We start from the raw sequence: 20,988 nt of genomic DNA, 5'->3' as shown, positions 1-20,988 counted from the left end.
CAAAAAGGAATTTTGTTTTTATCAAAAGACTCATTTAAATACGTAGATTAAAGGTGTGTCACTGTATTCTCAATATGTTGCCAAATCATAGTGTTGATACATCTAAAATACTACCAGATGAAATATAAAATAATAACTGAAGTTGTGCTTTGTTGTGGCTCAAAAGTTGAGTCTCCCTGGATCACGCTGAACTGTGCATTCAATCCATTAAATGATTCTGTCATCATTGATTGTTATAAACTAAATAAATTCTGACAGCTGCCATGCTAGTGGGCATAAGTGTGTATGATTCTGACAGCACAACTCCCAGGTTCATGGAGTGAAACCTCTTTCTGAATGTGATGGTGTTATAGTAATAGACGAGTGCAGCCAACCAGGCAGACAGTTCAGGCAGATAATTAAGCCAGTTATGGTTTTACTTCCTTGGAGAAATAAATTCTTGCCTTGGTCAAATGTCAGCATCTTACACCAGCATAATGCAACTCCATACTACTGGCTGCAAGATTTAATTGTATGATTGGAAGGAAATAATCTACAAATATTTAAGACATAGGTGGCACAGTAGCACAGCTATTAGACCTGCTGCCTCACAGTGCCAGAGACCCAGGATTGATCCTGATCGCAGGTGCTGAATGTGTGGAGTTTGCACATTCTCCCTGTGGCCGTGTGGGTTTCCTCCGTGTGCACCAATTTCCTCCCACATTCCAAAGTGCGGATTTGTAGGTAAATTGGCCTTTGTAAATCTCCCCCTAATGTGTAGGAAGTGGATGAGAAAATGGGATAACATAGAACTAATGTGAACGGGATGATCAGTGGTTGGCATGGACTCAGTAGGGCAAAGGGCCTGTTTCCATGCTCTATCTCTAAACTAAACATGCCAGCCACTGGTAGAGCTATAGGATTACGACATAGAAGCAAAACTAGGCATTTGGTCCTCCAAACCTACTTTGCCATTCATCAACCGTGGTGGATCTTGTACCTCAGTCCCATTTTCCTACACTATCCATTGATTCCCTGTATATCTAGAAATTGAATTCGAAAGATTGATCAGCCTCTGTGTACAGAAATGTTTCCTTATTCCATTCCAATTGTAAATGGCCTACCGCATAGATTTATCAGATACAGTAGACAGGAATATAGTTACAATAAAATCAGAAGCAAGAGATTGAGTGGCCTACTCCTGCTTTTATTTTGTAAGTTTGTAATTTTTTTAAACTTTGTAACCAGGAATATTGAACACCCAATGTCGGCTTGCTTTCAGCTATGTCTCAGTAATGGGCATGTTATATTCTCTTAGGCTCTGTTCGAGCGTTTGATTAAATTGATATATTAATTATACTCTGTATATAATTATTATATACAAAATTTATCTGTAAAATGTAACTTATCTGTAATTGTCTTTCTCATGTGATATAACTTGAAATATTTCTTGCCTGTAACATTTGCTACAATTGCACATTTAGGTTACAATTATATACCCCTCAGCTGTGATATAATTCTTTGTGATCTAGTTTGTTGTTATTATGGGTCTCTTCTATTAGAATAAACTCGCAGATTCTAATGAAATTGATGGTCAGTAGTTCAGCATGGAATTAATAGTAAGTCCTAAACTTATGGGTATCCCTCTGTAAATTTGAAACGTACTCCAAGGTTGGACGTTGAGTTCAGCTGCATACACTGATTTTGCAGCAATTTTACAGCGTTACAAAAGAGATTCTGTCTTTTGCACAGAAATAGCTAGATGTGTTTTTTTAATTGGTTATCTGCCTTTTTTGGCATTTCAAAATGTACTTTATACGTAAAAATTCTGTAATACAGAACTTTTTCAAAGAAGTTATAGAGATATACAACATGGAAACTGGCCCTTCAGCCCATCGACTCCACATTAAAAGATACAAAGTGCTGGAGTAACTCAGTGGGTCAGGCAGCATCTCTGGAGAACATGGATAGGGGATTTTTCTCAGGTTAGAACCCTCCTTCAGCCTGATGTTTTCAGGCTGAAGAAGGGTTCCAACCCAAAACATGACCTATCCATGTTCTCCAGAGAGACTGCCTGACTTGCTGAGTTACTCCAGCACTTTGGCTCCACTTGTATAAACCAGCCTCTGCAGTAGACACAAAATGCTGGAGTAACTCAGCGGGACAGGCAGCATCTCTGGGGAGAAGGAATGGGTGACGTTTCGGGTCGAGACCCTTCTCCTGCCTCTGCAGTTCCTTGTTTCTATGAGTCCACATCAATCCCATTTTTTATTCTACCCTTACACTCATCAATTTCCTCCAATAATCTAACACTCAAACTACGTACTAGAATATACTTACAGCGACTAAATAACCTACCTGACTATAGCATGTGGAGGTAACATACAACGTAGTCATACAACGCAGGACAATATGCAAATTCCACATAGACAGCACCCAATGTCAGGATTGAACCACAAATATGTCATGTTATTCTTGTTATTTAATGTTAGCATTTTACTTAAATTACATACTTAAAGCAAATAGTTCATGATGCTTAAACATAGATTTCAACTAATTTGTATGCAATGGTAAGCAGGTGCTAAACTATGGTCTCCCCAAAGGGGCCTGAAGCGGCCGCATCTAGCTTCAGTGTGTCCCTTAGCACAACGTTCTTGGTCTTATCTATGGTCTATGCTCTATGCTAAATTACCACGTTCCAAACATTAATGAGCTTCATGCATATCAGAGCGCACCTTTCACTGCATTTGTGTGTGTGTATGTCTGTTCCTTGAGCAGCCCTTCCAGCACCGGGTTGGGTCTCAGGCAGCTTTTTGGGATAAACTTTGATAAATAACTCTGCATCTCATCCCAGATCTACCTGTTAAAGATGCATTTGCTAAGGAGCTGGGCACTCTACTTTCCCTGCAGCCAACCATTTGAAAGTTTGGTGGAGAGGCTCTTCCTCATATGCCTAAATGTAAGCAGGAAGTATTAATCTCATACTTATTCAGGGAGACAAAAAAAATACAGGCTATAACAAAATTGCACACATATTAGTTAGTGGTGCAAAACTAATGTTTATGGAATCATAGTGGAAACATCCAGTTGGCATAGTGCAGAATAAATCTTAGAGTCTTAAAATGTAATGAGAATGGAGATACACGTTTAATTCTTTCGCAATTTACAGCAACACTACAAATGGCTCATTTACATTGTCTGCATCCTTCCATTTTGCAAAACGAATCTAAGCTAGCATAATGCCACAAATAATGCTGAGTGACTACGTGCAGGGATGAATAGATCCTTCCACACATGATATACCTTTAACAATACATGCATGTCCAACACAAAGATCCATGTCAATTTTCCATTCAACGCCAACATTTTGCAACATTTTTTATGGCCTTTGACTCCATAAATAAAATTTATTGGCACTATAAATAGTGACTTAATGAAGCTTTGAAGTTTTCAACGACATATATTCGATAAAATTATTTTGATTAGACTATTTCTTGTCAAATAATGAAGAAAATTAAGACCATAGGTCCTAGGAGCAGAATTAAGCCATTCAGCCCATCGAGTCAGCTCCGCTGAAGTTAATGTGAATTTGCAGGAGTAGGAGGGTGAAAAGGACACTATTTGGTGGAAGCATTATGATGTCACAGGATCTTTAACGTGTAACACTGAAACGGATCCTTTGACCAACCTTATACATGCTGTTCTTGTGCCCATCTGCACTAATTCTATTTACCTTACTCTTACCCCTAATTGGCTAACTTCTTTCCCTTCCTTTGTACAATCATCTCCGTTCCCCAAGTCCCCTATTTCCCTTTTATCCTCCCCACTCTTTCCCCACTCCCCTTGTCCCCTTCCAACCATATAACTCCCACCAGCTTTATATTTCACTCTTCTTCTTCTCACTTTATCTGGCACCCTTTTGTCTACTTTTCACCTCTAGCCTTTATCATTTACTCCACCCATCTGCCAACCAAACCATCCTCATCTGTATTCACCTATCACTTGTCAGGCATTTTTCTACCCCTACCCCCCTTTTCAAGCTCCCCATTCTTTATCCATCTTAAGAAAGGTCCTGACACAAAACATCATTGGTCCATTCCTCCACAGATGCTGCCTGACATGCTGCCTGTCCTCCAGCACTTTGTGTTTGCTCTATTTACCAGCCCATTGTGAGAATCTCTGCCTCCAACACCTCTTCAGGCAGTGCATTACAGTAGAGAAATATCCTTTGCGAGGAAGAAAACTTCCTGTCAGATCTCTTCTAAACCTTCTACCTCTCACCTTTAACTCTCGTGGCTTTGGCACCCACACATTGGGGGAAAGGATCTTACTCTCCACTCTATGTACATTTCATGTCCCACTGATTTCCAGGATTCTAATGTTTGTGAGATGAAGTGGGGCTGCTTAAAGGGTGGCCAGCATTTCGAAGAAATATTGAGAGGGAAGGATGTTAGAGTTACCCTACATTGCTCCTGTATTGTACCCTTGTGCTCTGAATACAAAATATAGAAGTCCAAGAACACTTGTGATGCTTGGAGATGCTAATGAAAGGTAAATAACACTAAGGTGAAGGATGAAAATTTCCTAGCTTAAATTGGAATTTACTAATTTCCCTGCTATCTTTCCATTTATATTGTTGGATTTACGCCAATGTTTTATCTCTGCTGTCATTAGTATACTTCTAATCTTTTCTGCCTCCTGCAAATGGCTTTGTAAATATTGAATTTAAACACTATTTTTGGCCTACCTTTAATCTGCCTTTTAATGTATACAATGTCCTGCAAAAGGAAGTGGGTGTTAAGGAATATAAACAAAAGGATAAGAAGGATGTTAGCTGGAAGGGGTGGATAGCAGTGGACAGGGATGAGGAGAACAGGAAAGTGAGGGAGAGAAACAAGTCAAAAGAGTGTTTAATTGCCATACGTACTAGCAATGGAACAATTAAATTCTTACTTGCTGCATCTCTGCAAGCCTATTAACGCGACAAACAAAAACATGCCAATCATTATGGACAAGATAATCAGAGATTCAAGGTGAGGGCAAAGTAAATCATGAAGTTGAAGAGGACAGAGAACCACTGATTTCTTGCAGGTTTGCAGGGTTGAAGAAGTTGGTTTAACATGGAAATCCACAAATCTGTGTTCATCGACGGGGCAGTGGTGGAGAGTCCAATAGAGTCTTGGTGTAGGAACATTGGGAATAGGTTGAAATGAATTAGCCACATTTCTGAATGAAAATGTTTGCAAATACTTCAGCCAATAGTTTTTACTCTTGTGCTGGGCTCTGCCTCTGAATCTTGTGAACACATGTGAGAAAGGGAAACAGACTAATTTTGGTAAGGGGAAAAAAGAATGAATGAGAAGGAAAAGGAATTGAAGGAATCAGATAGAATTGAGAATGAGTGAGTGCTAATGTGGGGGGGGGGGGTAGGGGAACGAGACTGGGTATAGAATAAGGAAAAGAGGGACAGTAGGATGAGAGAGATGAGCCATATTGCAAGATGGCAACACACTCCCTCTTCTCTCCCACTTTCTACATTCTCTCCCTCCCAAAACTCCTTCTATCCTGCAGATGTGCAGAGTGCTCCATCTATCCCTTCAGACCCATCTTTCATTTCACACCCACGACATGGCATTAAGCTCTCCCCAGACTTCAATGCTTGGCCGAGCTTGTGCATTTCTTCAAGGTGAGCCAATAATTGGACTTCGATTCCATTGGCTTCAACTCTAAATAACGGCTTTTGAGGAACTTTATCAACTGTCTTCTGGAAGCCCACATAAATAACATGCATTGACATCCCTGTCCAATGCTTCAGAGATATTCAAATAGGTTTTATTGGACATGACAGATCCTTTGCAAATCAACAACCATTCTTCAAGTCAGAATACTTCAAGTTCTGGCAAACCATTACAGAACATTGGTTTATCAGACCCAAATGTAATTCTGTCATCGCTTGACATCCTTACACAGATGAAAGGATTACATATTTGAGATGAAAGACAAAAGTCTGTCTTGTTTTTCCTTTTATCCTCTGTCAGTTGTAATGTTCTTGCTGTAAACTGAGATCATAACTGACTGGTAAAACCAGATTTGTTGGTGGATGCAGATTCTAACCATGGGAAATCTAACTTTTTTTTTTAAAATTATCAATAATACAGTTTGAAAAAATTTTACAAGCAGCAAAGATTAACAAAGAGAAAACAATTATTAAGCAGCATCACCAGGCATGGTGGCAGGAACAATCAAGACTAACCGAAGCTAGGTAAGATTTAGACATGAAATGGTCTTTCCACATTCGTTTGTAATCGAACTTCACAAGCATATTACAATAAACATTTAAATCCGTTAATAAAATACTATGATACTGTGTTACTATGTATTATTTTAAAGTGTACATTCATTCTCTCCCTCATCCTTGAATTCTGAAGTCAAATAGAATCACATTTTGATCAAAATCTATTAGACTACCTAAATGGAATGATCTGCATAGGTTAGAAATGTGATGTGAAATATTCTTTCATTAGTACTGTGGTTATTAATTTATTGGTATTGTTGTTTTTTGTATATTGTTTGTGTGTATTGTTTACATGCCTGTTATGCTGCTGCAAATGAGAATTCTATTCTGTTGTCGATAAATATGACAATTAAACACTCTTGACACATGGCTAAAATAGTATAAAATAACACCTCATAATGGCTTCTCAAGAGATATTTCTTTATTCATCAGTATCACTTTATTCTGATTCAATTTGTTTCTCTTTATAATTTCCAACTTTACCTTCTTGTAGTTTTTGTGAAGAAAAACAAGGCTTCTTCCATGTATGCAGTCATGTTAGCTTTTGGCTGTGGAATCTAGAGGTATATTATTTCAAGATGTTGCTTGGTAATTTGCCAACCAGAGTCATTTGTAAATTGAACCAACGCAGTAGATCTGGGAGTGAGAATTTCTCTCTTTCTCTTCCAGAGTGCTCTGTGTAAAGGTGTGTAACATGTGGAGTAGTTCTAATGCAGGCTTTACGATTCTGTATGATGTACTCTGGAGTTTAATAGTTTATATCCTGCAATATCATGTGCATACCAGAGTGCTCCTTCAACATGTCTTTGTCAACTTGCTTTCAAGGGCACTGAAAATTATGTTTGGGTTATTTCTTCATTTATGTTTTTTATGCCATTTGTCTCTATGCATTAGGCGGTCTCTTATTCAGCTGCTGTCCCCAATGTTACTTCTTCCTTAATCAATTCAGAGCTCTCATCTTTTCCATTTTAATCAATACTTACCATGGCATGTTGACTTGTGCAGACCAATGAACTATTTATTTTTATGCAATTAATCTCTTTCCTGTCATCTTAGAAACATAGATATATAGAATATAGATGCAGGAGGAGGTCATTCGGCCCTTCAAGCCAGCACCACCATTCATTGCGATCATGGCTGATCGTCCCCAATTAATAACCCGTGCCTGCCTTCTCCATATATCCCTTGATTCCACTAGCCCCTAGAGCTCTATCTAACTCACAGTGATTTGGCCTCCACTGCCCTCTGTGGCAGGGAATTCCACAAATTCACAACTCTCTGGGTAAAAAAGTTTTTTTTCACCTCAGTCTTAAATGGCATCCCCATTATTCTAACACTGTGGCCCCTGGTTCTGGATTCGCCCAACGTTGAGAACATTTTTCCTGCATCTAGCATATCCAGTCCTTTTATAATTTTATATGTTTCTATAAGATCCCCCTCATCCTTCTAAACTCCAGTGAATACAAGCCTAGTCTCTTCAATCTTTCCTCATATAACAGTCCCGCCATCCCAGGGATCAATCTCGTGAACCTACGCTGCACTGCCTCAATCACAAGGATGTCCTTCCTCAAATTAGGAGACCAAAACTGTACGCAATACTCCAGATGTGGTCTCACCAGAGCCCTATACAACTGCAGAAGAACCTCTCTACTCCTATACTGAAATCCACTTGTTATGAAGGCTAACATTCCATTAGCTTTCTTCACTGCCTGCTGTACCTGCACGCCAACTTTCAGTGACCGGGGTATGACACCCAAGCCTCGCTGTACCTCCCCCTTACCTAACCTAACCCCATTGAGATAATAATCTGCCCCCTTGTTTTTGCCATCAAAGTGGATAACCTCACATTTATCTATATTATACTGCATCTGCCATGCATCTGCCCACTCACTCAACCTGTCCAGGTCACCCTGCAACCTCCTAACATCCTCTTCACAGTACACACTGCCACCCAGCTTTGTGTCATCCGCAAACTTGCTGGTGTTGCTCCTAATTCCCTCTTCCAAATCATTAATATATATGGTAAACAGTTGCGGCCCCAACACTAAGCCTTGCGGCACTTCACTAGCCACTGCCTGCCATTCTGAAAAGGACCCGTTCACTCCTAGTCTTTGCTTCCTGTCTGCCAACCAATTTTCTATCCACGTCAACACCCTACCCCCCAATACCATGCGCTCTAATTTTAGTCACCAGTCTCCCGTGCGGGACCTTATCAAAGTATTTCTGAAAGTCTAGATACACTACATCCACTGGCTTCCCTTCATCCATTTTACTTGTCTCATCCTCAAATAATTCCAGAAGATTAGTCAAGCATGATTTTCCTTTCATAAATCCATGCTGACTTGGACTAATCCGTTTACTGCTATCCAAATGCCCCATTATTACCTCTTTAATAATTCAATCCTCCAACCCACAGAAACTGATCCTGATTCTATTGAACATTGGAAAATGATCACCAATGCGTCTGCTATTTCTAGAACCACCTCCCTGAGGACCCTGGGATGCAGTCCATCAGGCCCCGGGGATTTATTATCCTTCAGTCCCATTAACCTACCCAATACTAGTTCTCGCCTAATGAAAAATTCTTTCAGTTCCTCGACCCCCTTAGATCCTCTGTCCTCCAGTACTACTGGGAGATTGTTTGTGTCTTCCTTAGTGAAGACAGATCTAAAGTACCTGTTCAACTCTTCTGCCATTTCCTTGTTCCCCATAATAATTTCACCCATGTCTGCCTTCAAGGGACCCACATTTGACTTTGATACTCTTTTTCCCTTAACATATCTAAAGAAGCTTTTACTGTCCTTCTTTATATTCCTGGCCAGCTTCCCCTCGCACTTCATCTTTTCAGCCCGTATTGCCCGTTTTGTTTCCTTCTGTTGTCCTATGAAAGTTTCCCAATTCTCTGTCTTCTGGCTACTCTTCGCTGTGTCCAAATCAAGCTCATCCAATGACAAGTTATTACTTATGTCTGGAGCGTCAGCTATTTTTTTCAATCTTGGCATCTTTATGGCCTTGAATGAAGCACATGTTATTACTACAGGATTCCATCTTAATTACTTTATTAAAAAGACAACCTGTCTCCATATTGTTTTTCATATAATTTACAAAGTCATTCAGACTTGGCATCGAGCCATTCATTTGTTCTACTAGTACATGCTTTTGTAGAGGAATGACTCCATTTTAGATTTGACTATTAGATTTGACTATTAGCTCTTTCATTCCCTCCTTTTTATTAAACATGATAACATTCACAGTCCTCGGTAGGTACACACAATGGTCGTAAGCATTAGAGCAATGATTAGTGGAATGATAGAGCCATAATGTTCGTAAATTAGTAGAATGATAGTACCCCAAAGTTCACCAAACTAATGGTATGGCTACCAGTTCTCACTCTCTTCATTGACAACCATCCTGATGAGGCTAGTTTATGGTCTATGGATCAGGTGCCACTTGTAGGCAGTGTAATCCTTTCAGCCGATACTGGGGTTGTGCTATAAAGTTTGCACCTGTCCGAGGGTGTTGCCAGTCTCTTTGTAGATCGTTGCACGTGAGGTGCTCCCCCCCTCTCGTCCTGTGGTGGCATTCATCACCTTGATCTAGACGCTAGCGTATCTGTGGGTTTGGACAGCTTCTCCTCCCAGTAGGTTTAGGTGGCCTGCTTCCACATCACCACGTAGAAGCGGCTGCTGGACTGGAAGCCAAACACAAAGCCACCGTAGATTGCAGTCTGTGTTGACATAGAAGGTGCCACTGAAGTTGATGGCGTTGAACTCCTCAAATCCGTCAGCAAGGCCAGGGTCAGAGTTGGCAGTCTGCAGTAACTCCCTGCCCTTGTAGCGCACCACCCAGTTAGGAACGATCTGCATCGTTCCCTTTGGAACTTCCTCAGGTCAGTCTCACTGATGGCGCTGTTCTCGGGGCACACGTCACAGATATCTGGGATGTTGTTGTCAAAGTCCTTGCAGGTGTCTCCTCTGCTGTCACCATCGGCATCGATCTGGTTAGGGTTGGGAACAAAATGGCCATTGTCCTTCTCATCAGAAACGCCATCATTGCCATCCTCATCAATGTCCTCATTGTCATCACAATGATTACCCACCAGGTCTGAGTCATTGACTTCTTGGATAGGGATATGCATAATCTCTTTCAAGAGGTGCATCTGTTTCAAAATGTTCAGCTTCTCTCTCTCTAGACCCTTGGTCATACGATAGAGCTCAAATTGCTTCAAGATTGTTGATCAAATGCGGGTTGCCTTTCCGAAGTTGTGACCAAAGGCTTTGCACTTCCTCCTGATCTGTAAAGATGTTCTTTCTTCTATATGGATCAGCTTTGCATGGCACTGCAGGTAGCGATCAATCAGAAACACATTTTTACCTCCTGGGTGGGGCAAGGTCTTTCACGCACCTCTTCAAGCTGCTTTTTTATGTGTTTCTTAAGTCCGCCAACTCCTCTGTAAACAGCACAGCAACCCTTCTACTGACATCGATACATGGTGGGGAAATCTTTCCTTTCCAAGTTTGACGGTTTCCAGTCACGTTTTTGTCCAGATTGTTTCTTAACATCCCTAATATTGCACTTCTTAACTGGTAACTTACTCTTCTTCTTCCAATATGGTTGAAAAGACTCATCTGAAGAGCCATTCTTAACTTTTATTTCTCTGTCATCTTCATTTGATAAATACCTTTCAGAAAGATCACTGCAATCCATCCACAACATCATTTCTTATAGAACAAGATGCTTTATTGCAGTTCACTTTTTTTTTCACATTTAATGGTTGAGTTGCATCTTGTACCTGAACCTTTTCCCAAGAGCACTCTGTATATTCAGGATCGGAGCACAAGAACATATCCTTCTTCAATGGGGATTCCGAGTTGTCCACATCCACCGACCGAGAAGCGGCTCCACTGTATGTACAAGGCTGAAGGTCTGCTAACACTGGGACAGGTTGATGCTTCGCAACCTCATCACCCTCACCATTTTCAGCCACAGTTACATTCCGAGGTGAAAGGGTTATTGAACCATTGAGTCACATATTGAACCACTTCCTCCATTGAGTCCTTATTTCTACTGGATGCGCACTGTCCCTCATTCAAAACGACTTGAATGCATGTTCAGGATGTAACTCTGACCCTCCGTTATCAGAGTTCTGAACAGTCCTTCCAATTGCTAGGATTCTGCCTGATTCACTTCTACCCCATTGTAGACATGGGACTTTGTCTCTGGAACTGGTGCTATAATGCTCAGAAATATGTTCTCCACACTAACCTTTCCTTATCTCTACCTATTTTAGGTGAGCCTGACTTAATTGCATTTATTCATGTTAATCCTTTGTGTCTTGCTGACGTTGAAAAAGTGTGCAAGATTCTTTAGACTCATCATTTAGCTGTTGAATAACTATTAGAAAATAGAAAATAGGTGCAGGAGGAGGCCATTCGGCCCTTCGAGGCAGCACCGCAATATTAATGTTTCTATACTTAGCTGACGATTCAATTTCAATAGGTTTGTTTTTATCTGTATTCTGTGTCAAGGGATGAACCATGGACATATGAACATTCAAATTGTGAGCCGATGTGAGTCCCAATAGCGCAAGCCAAAAAAAAAAACTTCAGAGCCTATTTGGAGGTTGTAGTGTTCCGTAGCTAGACAGTTCACGGGAAGAAGCTGCTCTTGAACCTGGACATTACAGGATGTGTGAACCAAATGTAATATTTCTACATTTGCTGATGACATAAATCGAGTGTGATTATGAGCTGTAAACAGGATGCAGAGACTGCAGGATGGTTTTAACAAGTTGAATAAGGAGGCAAATATATGATAGATTCAGTAAAATGTGACTTTGACTTCTCACTCATTCCTGAGAAAGAATGAACAATTTTGTTTAGTTATGAGGTACAGCATGAAAATAGGCCCTTTGGCCTACTGGGGTCACCCTGACCATCAATCATCCATTTACACTAGCACTACATCATCCCACATTCTCCTACACTTCCCACACATTAGGATCTATTTTACAAATGCCAAATAACCTGCAATTCAATATGAGAGGACACTGGAGCACCCAGAGGAAACTCTCACACAAAGAACGTGCAAACTCCATGTAGACAGCACCTGAGGATTAAACCCGGGTCTCTGATGCTGTGAGGCAGCAGTTCCACCAACTGCGCCACTTTGTCATCCCGATTGTTGTTGGTCTTTTACTTCAACAAGTCAAGTCAAGTCAAGTCAAGTTTATTTGTCACATACACATACGAGATGTGCAGTGAAATGAAAGTGGCAATGCTCGCGGACTTTTGTGCAAAAGACAAACAACCAAACAACCAAACTATAAACACAATCATAACACACATATTCTTTTACATAATAAATAATGGAAGGAAAAACGTTCAGTAGAGTTAGTCCCTGGTGAGATAGGCGTTTACAGTCCGAATGGCCTCTGGGAAGAAACTCCTCCTCAACCTCTCCGTTCTCAACGCATGGCAACGGAGGCATTTGCCTGACCGTAGCAGCTGGAACAGTCCGTTGCAGGGGTGGAAGGGGTCTCTCATGATATTGTTGGCTCTGGAGTTGCACCTCCTGATGTATAGTTCCTGCAGGGGGGCAAGTGAAGTTCCCATAGTGCGTTCAGCCGAACGCACTACTCTCTGCAGAGCCTTCTTGTCCTTGGCAGAGCAATTCCCAAACCAGGAACACTATCTATTCCTGCTCTAACCCCATATCTCTTGATTCCCTTCATGTCCAGAAACACATTAACCTTTTAAAAAATATATTTATTTATTGACTTGGCAGTGATTCCGCTTAAAATAAATCAAAACTTAAAATAAAGAGTTGGCTTTAAAATATTTAAAGATGGACTGATAACCTGATAAGGTTATTTGAAATAACTATCTGTTATTTCCACTTCGTCCCAAACTCACTTGTATTGCTACTGAAGCTGGATCCCACCTCTTCCCGGCAGTCTCCAACCTGAAGCCCCTGACCCAATGCTGCCGTGTCCTGCCACTCCTCCTGTCACTGACCACATTACATTCCCCCACCCGGACTCCTACACCACCCTCAAGCTGCCCCTACTCCTCTGAGCTCCCCCTTCTGCTTCATCTTGGACAACACCTTCTGGCCTTCTACCCTCTCACCTACCTTTTCACTTCTGACTGCCAACACAACATTGACCATCATGACTTTTGCACTCCCCTCACCCCCTCCATGCGCACAACCCTCCGCTCACTCTACACCTCATACCTACCCTTTGACCATGACTCCATAGGCAGCAATGTCTCCCAAACCATCATTGCTCATCCCTTCTGGCAATCTCCCCTCACAGTTTCCAAACTGATAGTTCCCCAAGGCTGCTCTGCCCATTTCTGTACCATATCCAAAATCCACATACAGGACTGCTTGGTAACCCCATTATATCTGCCTGCTCTTGCCCCACTGAACTTACCCCCTCTATCTTGTTGTCCCTTGTTCAGTCCTTCTCACCTACATCCAGGACACCTCTCACATTCCATCACTATAGCAACTTACAATTCCTTGACCCCATTGCCTCATCTTTACCATGGACGTCCAATCCTTGTGCACTTCCATTTCCCCTCAGGAAGACTTCTGGGCCTTATGTTTCTTCCTAGAACAGAGACACAACCAGTTTCCCTCAACCAACACTCCCCTCCTCCTGGCGGAAAATGTTCTCACCCGCATCATTTACAGAAGATTAATTTGGACCCAAAACGTCATCTGTCCATGTTGCCTGACCTGCTGAGTTCATCCTAGTAGTTTGTTTTTTTTCCACAGCATTTGTCATGTCTGGTGATTCAAATTTGTTTCTGCTTGTCACATTTTATCTATATTAAGTTCTGCTTATGTTGTCTTTATTACAGGTATTATTAGCTCTTTGTTCTCCATTGGATTTCCTTAAAATATTTTGCTTTTTGTATAAATTAAACGGTTGACTAGAGTCTCATTATTATATTCCATCTGTCCTGTTCACTTATTCCACATACATTTCCTTCCCCCCTCCCCTCCAACCATTTCCAAAGGACCATTCAGCATCTGAAATTATTATTCAGTCCTCTGTTTTGTTAATCTTTTCTAATATTTTCAGAGTATTTATTCTGGTCACCTTTCTATTTCTGCCTGAACTCCTTTATACAGTTCTCTTATCTGCTTATTTACAGTTTGGAGAAATGTTTGTTTTCCTTGTTTTATCGTGTTAATTAATAATGGTATAAATGCTACAACTTAAACAACAAGATTAAACTTCCAATATTTGTTCTATTAACAGGGGAAAACTAGAGTTGCATCTCCAGAGCTTACTTGAAGGTGGAAGCAATGAAAATGAATACTACTTTGATCTTAAAAAAATCGGTGTGTATTATCCACGTAGTTCATTTTGTTTGTGAAAATGTCTAGAACCAGGAAAGAAGTGGTTATTAAAATATTGTTTTGAAATTCCAGGAACCTTTACATCTCTCATTGAGAGATCTCTCAGTGAGAAACTTGTGTAGCAGTTTAAAAAAATGAAAACACAAGGAACTACAGATGCTAGTTCAGACTGAAGGAGTGTCCCGACCTGAAAAACTGCCTATCCTTATGCTTCAGAGATGTTGCTTGACCTGCTGAGTTACTCCAGTGCTTTTTCTAGCTTAAACATGATGGCCCTGCTCATTTTTGTGTTTCTACTTTTTTTTTTAATCTTAAAACAAGGTACTTGCTCTGGTAATGGCTCAGCAATTTTATGTTATCAATAGATAAGCCAAACTGAGCAGAATGTTCCTTTCACTGCTCTCTGATTCTCATATATTCAATTGCCTTTACTTAGTAAAATGTATAACTTCTTTAATCATGTGGGAGAAAAAATAAGTGATTTAATTTAGTTTAGTCCGGAAACAGCCAGGGAGGCAGGCCCTTCATCCCACTGAGTCCACGCTGATCATTGATCGCCTGTTACCTGCTACCCAACTTGATCAGGCTTCAGAAAGTCTCCAGCCTACAATATAGGATTGACTTGAGGTAATAACTAGTTTTGACCAAAAAATGCAGCCTCCCAACTTCACCTAAATCCAAGCATAAATTATATTATTTGTGTGCAGTCGACACTCTGAAATTTTGCTTACAAATTACAATAATTTGAGCAAGATTCTGGGAAAAAAAACCCAGTACCTTCTGGAATGCAGGAGATTGCAGGGAGATTGCGAGGAGACCTAATGAAAGAATATAAAATTATGAGCGGCATAGATAGGGTAGATAGTCAGTACCCTTTCCCAGGATGAAAAAATCAAATGCTAGAGGGCATAGCTATAAGGTGAGATGGGCAAAGGATAAAGAAGACAGACGCATAGAACAGGTTTTTTACGCAGATTGTGGTGAGTGCCTGGAATGTGCTGCCAGGGGTAGTGGTTGAGGTAGATATGATAATGGCTTTAAAACACTTGGATAGGCACATGGGACATGCAGGAAATTAAGGGATATGGATTATGCGCAGACAGACAAGAGTTGGTTTTGACATCATGTTCAGCACAGATATTGTGAGCCGATGAGCCTGTTCTAAGTTCTATATATGTTATTAACGGTGTCAAGTAAAAATTGGATCATGCTTGGTTGTAGTCAGTTAGTGAGAGGGAACATAACTCATTTTTATCTGCATGCCCAATATTTTTGGTAATTTTATTCTTACTCTCATTTCTACTTAACAATAAATAAAATAGCTTTCAGTGTACTCTGCTAAATTGATTACAATGATCTGTTGTTTGACTGAAGGGATATTTAGTTGGGTCTCTTCCTACCACTCAGAATTAAGGACTTTGAAGCCACTGGTGGCCCAGGACTCTCAGTCTAGGCTGAGAAGAAATTATCACATTTACTTTATTTCTGAGGCTAAACTTGGGAAGTTTCTGGCATGCATGATTCCTTCTGATTTTGAAGTTTCTTTTTTTATTAATGAGCTCATGCTAAAAGTTTGAATGAAATGTATGTACTGCAATGTGGATATACTTTGTTAAGGAACAATTATGCATTGGTCTATTTAAATTATCAGAATTCATAATGACAGAAGAAACACAATATCTTTAGCTAGACCCAGTCTGAAGAAAGGTCTCGGCCCGAAACTTGACCAGCTCCTTCTCTCCAGAAATCCTGCCAGACCCACTGAGTTACTCCAGCATTTTGTGTCCATCCTTGATGTAAATCAGCATTTCAGTTCCTTCCTACACATCTTTAGGATAGGATATTTTATAGAGCAGTCGCAAAATGATTTACGAGGATATTTATTTCTTATATTATCATAAACAGCCCCAAATTACTATTGAAGAAGTAGAGAACATACACATTAAAAATGAGAAGACTGGCTTGAGAAAACGACTTTAAAAACCTGATTAGTTCAAGGTGAAATGTCAACAAATGAGGTTTGACATTAAGGGTTCACATAAAAAGCAAAAAGAACATTTGTTGAAAAATATTAAAATAAAAAAATATGGGGCAGATAACCCTATATGAACAGTCAGGACAATCTAAATAAAAAGAAAATATGAACCTATTGGATGCTTTCATAGGACATGATTAAAAAAATGTCTCTCACTTTTCTGTGTCTACAATATTAAAAATCAGTCAAAAGTGACGCAGTGCCACAACGTTGGACACTAAAGGAACGGGATTGTTTATAGAATAGAACACAATGGGGTTAGGCATAAGGGGCTATTTGCAAATAGGTGAAAGGGTCAGACTTTAAAATAATGGGTCAAATTTTTCCAGAGCACTGTTTTCACCCTGCACTTCACGACAAAATTCCATTCCTTCTCTCCAGAGATGCTGCCTGTCCCACTGAGTTACTCCAGCTTTTTATGTCTATCTACCTGCTTTTATTATGTGTTTGTTCGACTGATCTGCAGTAATGCTCTTATATTTATAGACACTACACTCTAGATGTAGTAGTCTGTTTCCATGCTGTATGTACCTTTGACTCTATAATTCAATTTATACTGGAGTGGAATTTAAACATTATGATTTGCAGGTGAAAGGAACATTAAGTGAAGCAAGATAACAGGTTGTAACTGGCTATTGAGCTAAAGACCTCTTGAATCACATAACATCCCACCACTAAACATGTCTTAGAGGAACCCCAATTTCCTTCAATGATATACTAGAATGGTCAAAGACATTGTTTTTGGTTCATGCAATGAATTTCATACTTTACCTTAGACTTTAGAGATATAGAGTCTCTTTAGCCCACTGACTGCACCGACCAGCGATCACCCCATTCACTTGCACTATTACACACTAGGGACAATTTACAATTTTACCAAAGCCAAATTAACCTACTAACCTGTACGTCTTTGGAGTATAGGAGGAAACCGGAGCACCTGGAGAAAACTCACACAGTGACAGGGAGAACGTACAAACTCCATACGGCACCTGTAGCCAGATTGAACCAAGGTCTCTGCCACTGTAAGGCAGCAACTCTACCACTGTGCCACTTTACCGCTCCACCTTTGCTGTACCTTTGTCACTGACCTAACCCTCCACGGCAACTACTGTCTCAGCTTGCCCTTGACACTAACCACCGCATCCCATTCAACCTTGCATTTGGTATCCACTCAATCTTTTTTTAAATTCCAAATAAAACAGAAAATGTGCAAAATCCTCAGCGGGTCAGGCAGCATCTGTAGGAGAAAGTAGTTAGTGTTGCAGGGCCAAGACACTTCTTCGTCAGGCAGAAACAGGTTATTTACCTTTGATGTGTCGGGATGGCAAAGCATTTGGATTTCTACACTGGAGTTCTGACAAGGGCTCTCAAATCTCAAGTGTTAACTCTGTTTCTCTTTCCATGGTGGCTGCTTACCCAATACTCTGTTGCCTTTACCTTTAAATCTCTTCGTAACTAATCCATCCCATGTCTTCAAGTTCAAGTTCGCGTTTATTGCCACTTAACCAACTAAGGTACAGTGAAATTTGAGTCAGATTGAGATTATTTAGATTTCTATACTTGGGCCCCTCTCTGAAATTCCTTACCTTAACTTCCCCAGCTTCCCAATTTTAGCTCCTTTTAAGGATCCAAAAATCACACCTTTTTGATAAAGCTTTTACAATCTCTATCTCTTAATAATATTCTTTAGCTCGGCAAACATTTTTAATCATATCTCTGAGACATTTCTTTCCATTAAACATGCTATATGAAATGTAAATTGCTGTCATATCTGTATATACAGATATATACAAGCATTTTTCCATTTCTCATCACTGCGCATTCCGGTATTTCTAATCTACTGTTAGTAGTAAGAGTATTAAAATTCATTTGACACACGGCCTTGTTATGGCGGTTATATTACAAGGAAGAGAAAGAAAATTCCTGTAGGATGTGCAACTTCAAAATAACCAAAGAACAGGTAGAAAGAGGATTATGTTGAGAAATAGGGCAAAGATGGATTGAGAAGTTACAAGCAACAATGCATGTGATGGGATTGATTGTAAGTTGGCATTCAGAGGAACCTAAGTTGTGACCACACTTACTGTGCAGCGTTACTTCCAAAACTTGTACACCTGCCAACCCTCACTGTATAGGCTCTGGAATAATGTTCCGGTGGGTGACTAGGGTTAAGGAAGGTTAATAGATGGTATTCGTAGACAGTGAGGATGTTTATCGAGAATACAGCAGGATTTTTATCAGCTTGGCGAGTGGGCTGAGGGCCTGAGTCAAAGGGGGAAAGTTGGACTGGCTAGGACTTTATTGCTTGGAGCACAGGACTTTGAGAGATTAAACTATAAATGTGTATGAAATCATGAGTTGCATAGAGAGGGTGAATGCACATAGTCTATTTCTCAGCGTAGGGATGTCCCAGAGGGCTGGGTTTAATATGAGAGGAGAGAGATATAATAGGAACCCGAGGGGCAACATTTTCGCACAGAGGGTGGTGGGTACATGGAATGTACTGCCAGAGGAAGTAGTTGAGCAGGTACAATAACAACATTTGAAAGACATTTGAACATGATAAGAAGGGTTTAGAGGGATATGGGCCAAATGCAGGCAAATAGAACTAGCTTACATGGGGCATATTGTTCAGCATGGACAAGTTGGGCTGAAGTGTCTGTTTCTGTTTGATTATGACTCTAACTCACTCTTCTGTATCAGAATTTGCCAGGTAATCCATCCGTAATGTTAGCTCAATTTTTCTCTCCTTAGAGGCACTGCTGGACATTTTTGTTTTCAGTTCTCTACAACAGGTCTCCAAATCTGAGGAAGGACATTCTTGCCATAGAGGGAATGCAGAGAAGGTTCACCAGACTGATTCCTGGGATGTCAGGACTGTCTTATGAAGAAAGACTGGATAGACTTGGTTTATACTCTCTAGAATTTAGGAGATTGAGAGGGGATCTTATAGAAACTTACAAAATTCTTAAGGGGTTGGACAGGCTAGATGCAGGAAGATTGCTCCCGATGTTGGGGAAGTCCAGGACAAGGGGTCACAGCTTAAGGATAAGGGGGAAATCCTTTAAAACTGAGATGAGAAAAACTTTTTTCACACAGAGAGTGGTGAATCTCTGGAACTCTCTGCCACAGAGGGTAGTCGAGGCCAGTTCATTGGCTATATTTAAGAGGGAGTTAGATGTGGCCCTTGTGGCTAAGGGGATCAGGGGGAAAGGAGAGAAGGCAGGTACGGGATACTGAGTTGGATGATCAGCCATGATCATATTGAATGGCGGTGCAGGCTCGAAGGGCCGAATGGCCTACTCCTGCACCTAATTTCTATGTTTCTATGTTTCTAACAGCATTCACCTGCATTTCACAGCTTTTACATATCCCTGACACCACCTGCCCCAGCCTGTCTGATTTGGCATTCATCCAACTAGTTGATTGTAAATCAGATAAGTGATGTAAACCAGCCTGCGCCTCCATTACGTATATGGTGTGAGATGTGGAAATGAGTGAGGTTTAGGGTGGAGGTAAGATTTATTCTGCCTGAACACTGCCCAGTTAAAATTATTCATACAGTCAGAATCATACGGCGTGGAAATAGGCCCCACGGCCCAACTTGCCCACGCCGACCAACATGCCCCATCTAAACTAGTGCCACCTGCCTGCTTTTGGCCCATATCCCTCTAAACCTACCCTATCCATGTACCTATCTAAATGTTTCTTAAATGTTGCAATGGTATCTGCATCAACTACCTCCTCCAGCACCTTGCTCCAGACACCCACCATCTTTTGTGTAAAAAAGGTTACCCCTCAGGTTCCCATTATATCTCCTCCCACCCCCACCCACCTCACCTTAAGCCTATGTCCTCTGGCTCGCAATTCCCCTGCCCTCTGCAAAAGACTCCCATGCGTTTACTCGATCCATTCCACTCATGATTTTGCACACCTCTATAAGCTCACCCTTGATCTTCCTGCGCTCCAAGAAATAGAATCCTAGCCTGCTCACCCTCTTCCTATAGCTCAGGCCCTCAAGTCCTAGCAATACCCTGGTGAATCCTCTCTGAACCCTTTCACTCCTTTTCTTTATCTTGTTATAATTTGTCTTGAAATCTCTGGGCATACGATACTTGGCATTGGCTGGAAACTGAAATCCATTTAATTTTTTTAAGTACATGTGGTGTTTTATATGATTTAGATAATTTGAATTGTACTTTTTAGACTGTGTTTATTGATATGTTGATATGAGATGATAGAGTGTAACTTGATGGGCTGAAGGTTTGGGTTTATTATTATTGTCACATGTGCCGAAGTATAG

At 40.6% G+C, this 20,988-nt stretch overlaps 1 protein-coding gene across 3 annotated transcripts in view; it reads left to right on the top strand.

Annotated features, from left to right (window-relative positions):
- Positions 1–20,988, top strand: part of LOC129698808 (coiled-coil domain-containing protein 148-like) — a 66,107-nt gene that overhangs the window by 17,576 nt on the left and 27,543 nt on the right. For 2 of the 3 annotated variants that reach the window (XM_055638098.1, XM_055638097.1), the window contains exons 4-5: positions 6,138–6,241; positions 14,550–14,632. In XM_055638098.1, coding sequence (XP_055494073.1) covers positions 6,138–6,241; positions 14,550–14,632 — 187 coding nt within the window. The remainder of the gene's footprint in view (positions 1–6,137; positions 6,242–14,549; positions 14,633–20,988) is intronic. The other variant, XM_055638100.1, reaches the window with a different exon arrangement.

The sequence above is a fragment of the Leucoraja erinacea genome, chromosome 7 (genome assembly GCF_028641065.1).
Source record: "Leucoraja erinacea ecotype New England chromosome 7, Leri_hhj_1, whole genome shotgun sequence".
NCBI lineage: Eukaryota > Metazoa > Chordata > Chondrichthyes > Rajiformes > Rajidae > Leucoraja > Leucoraja erinaceus.
Note: the sequence above shows the minus strand (reverse complement) of the source record. Positions and strands in the feature narration are given on the sequence as shown.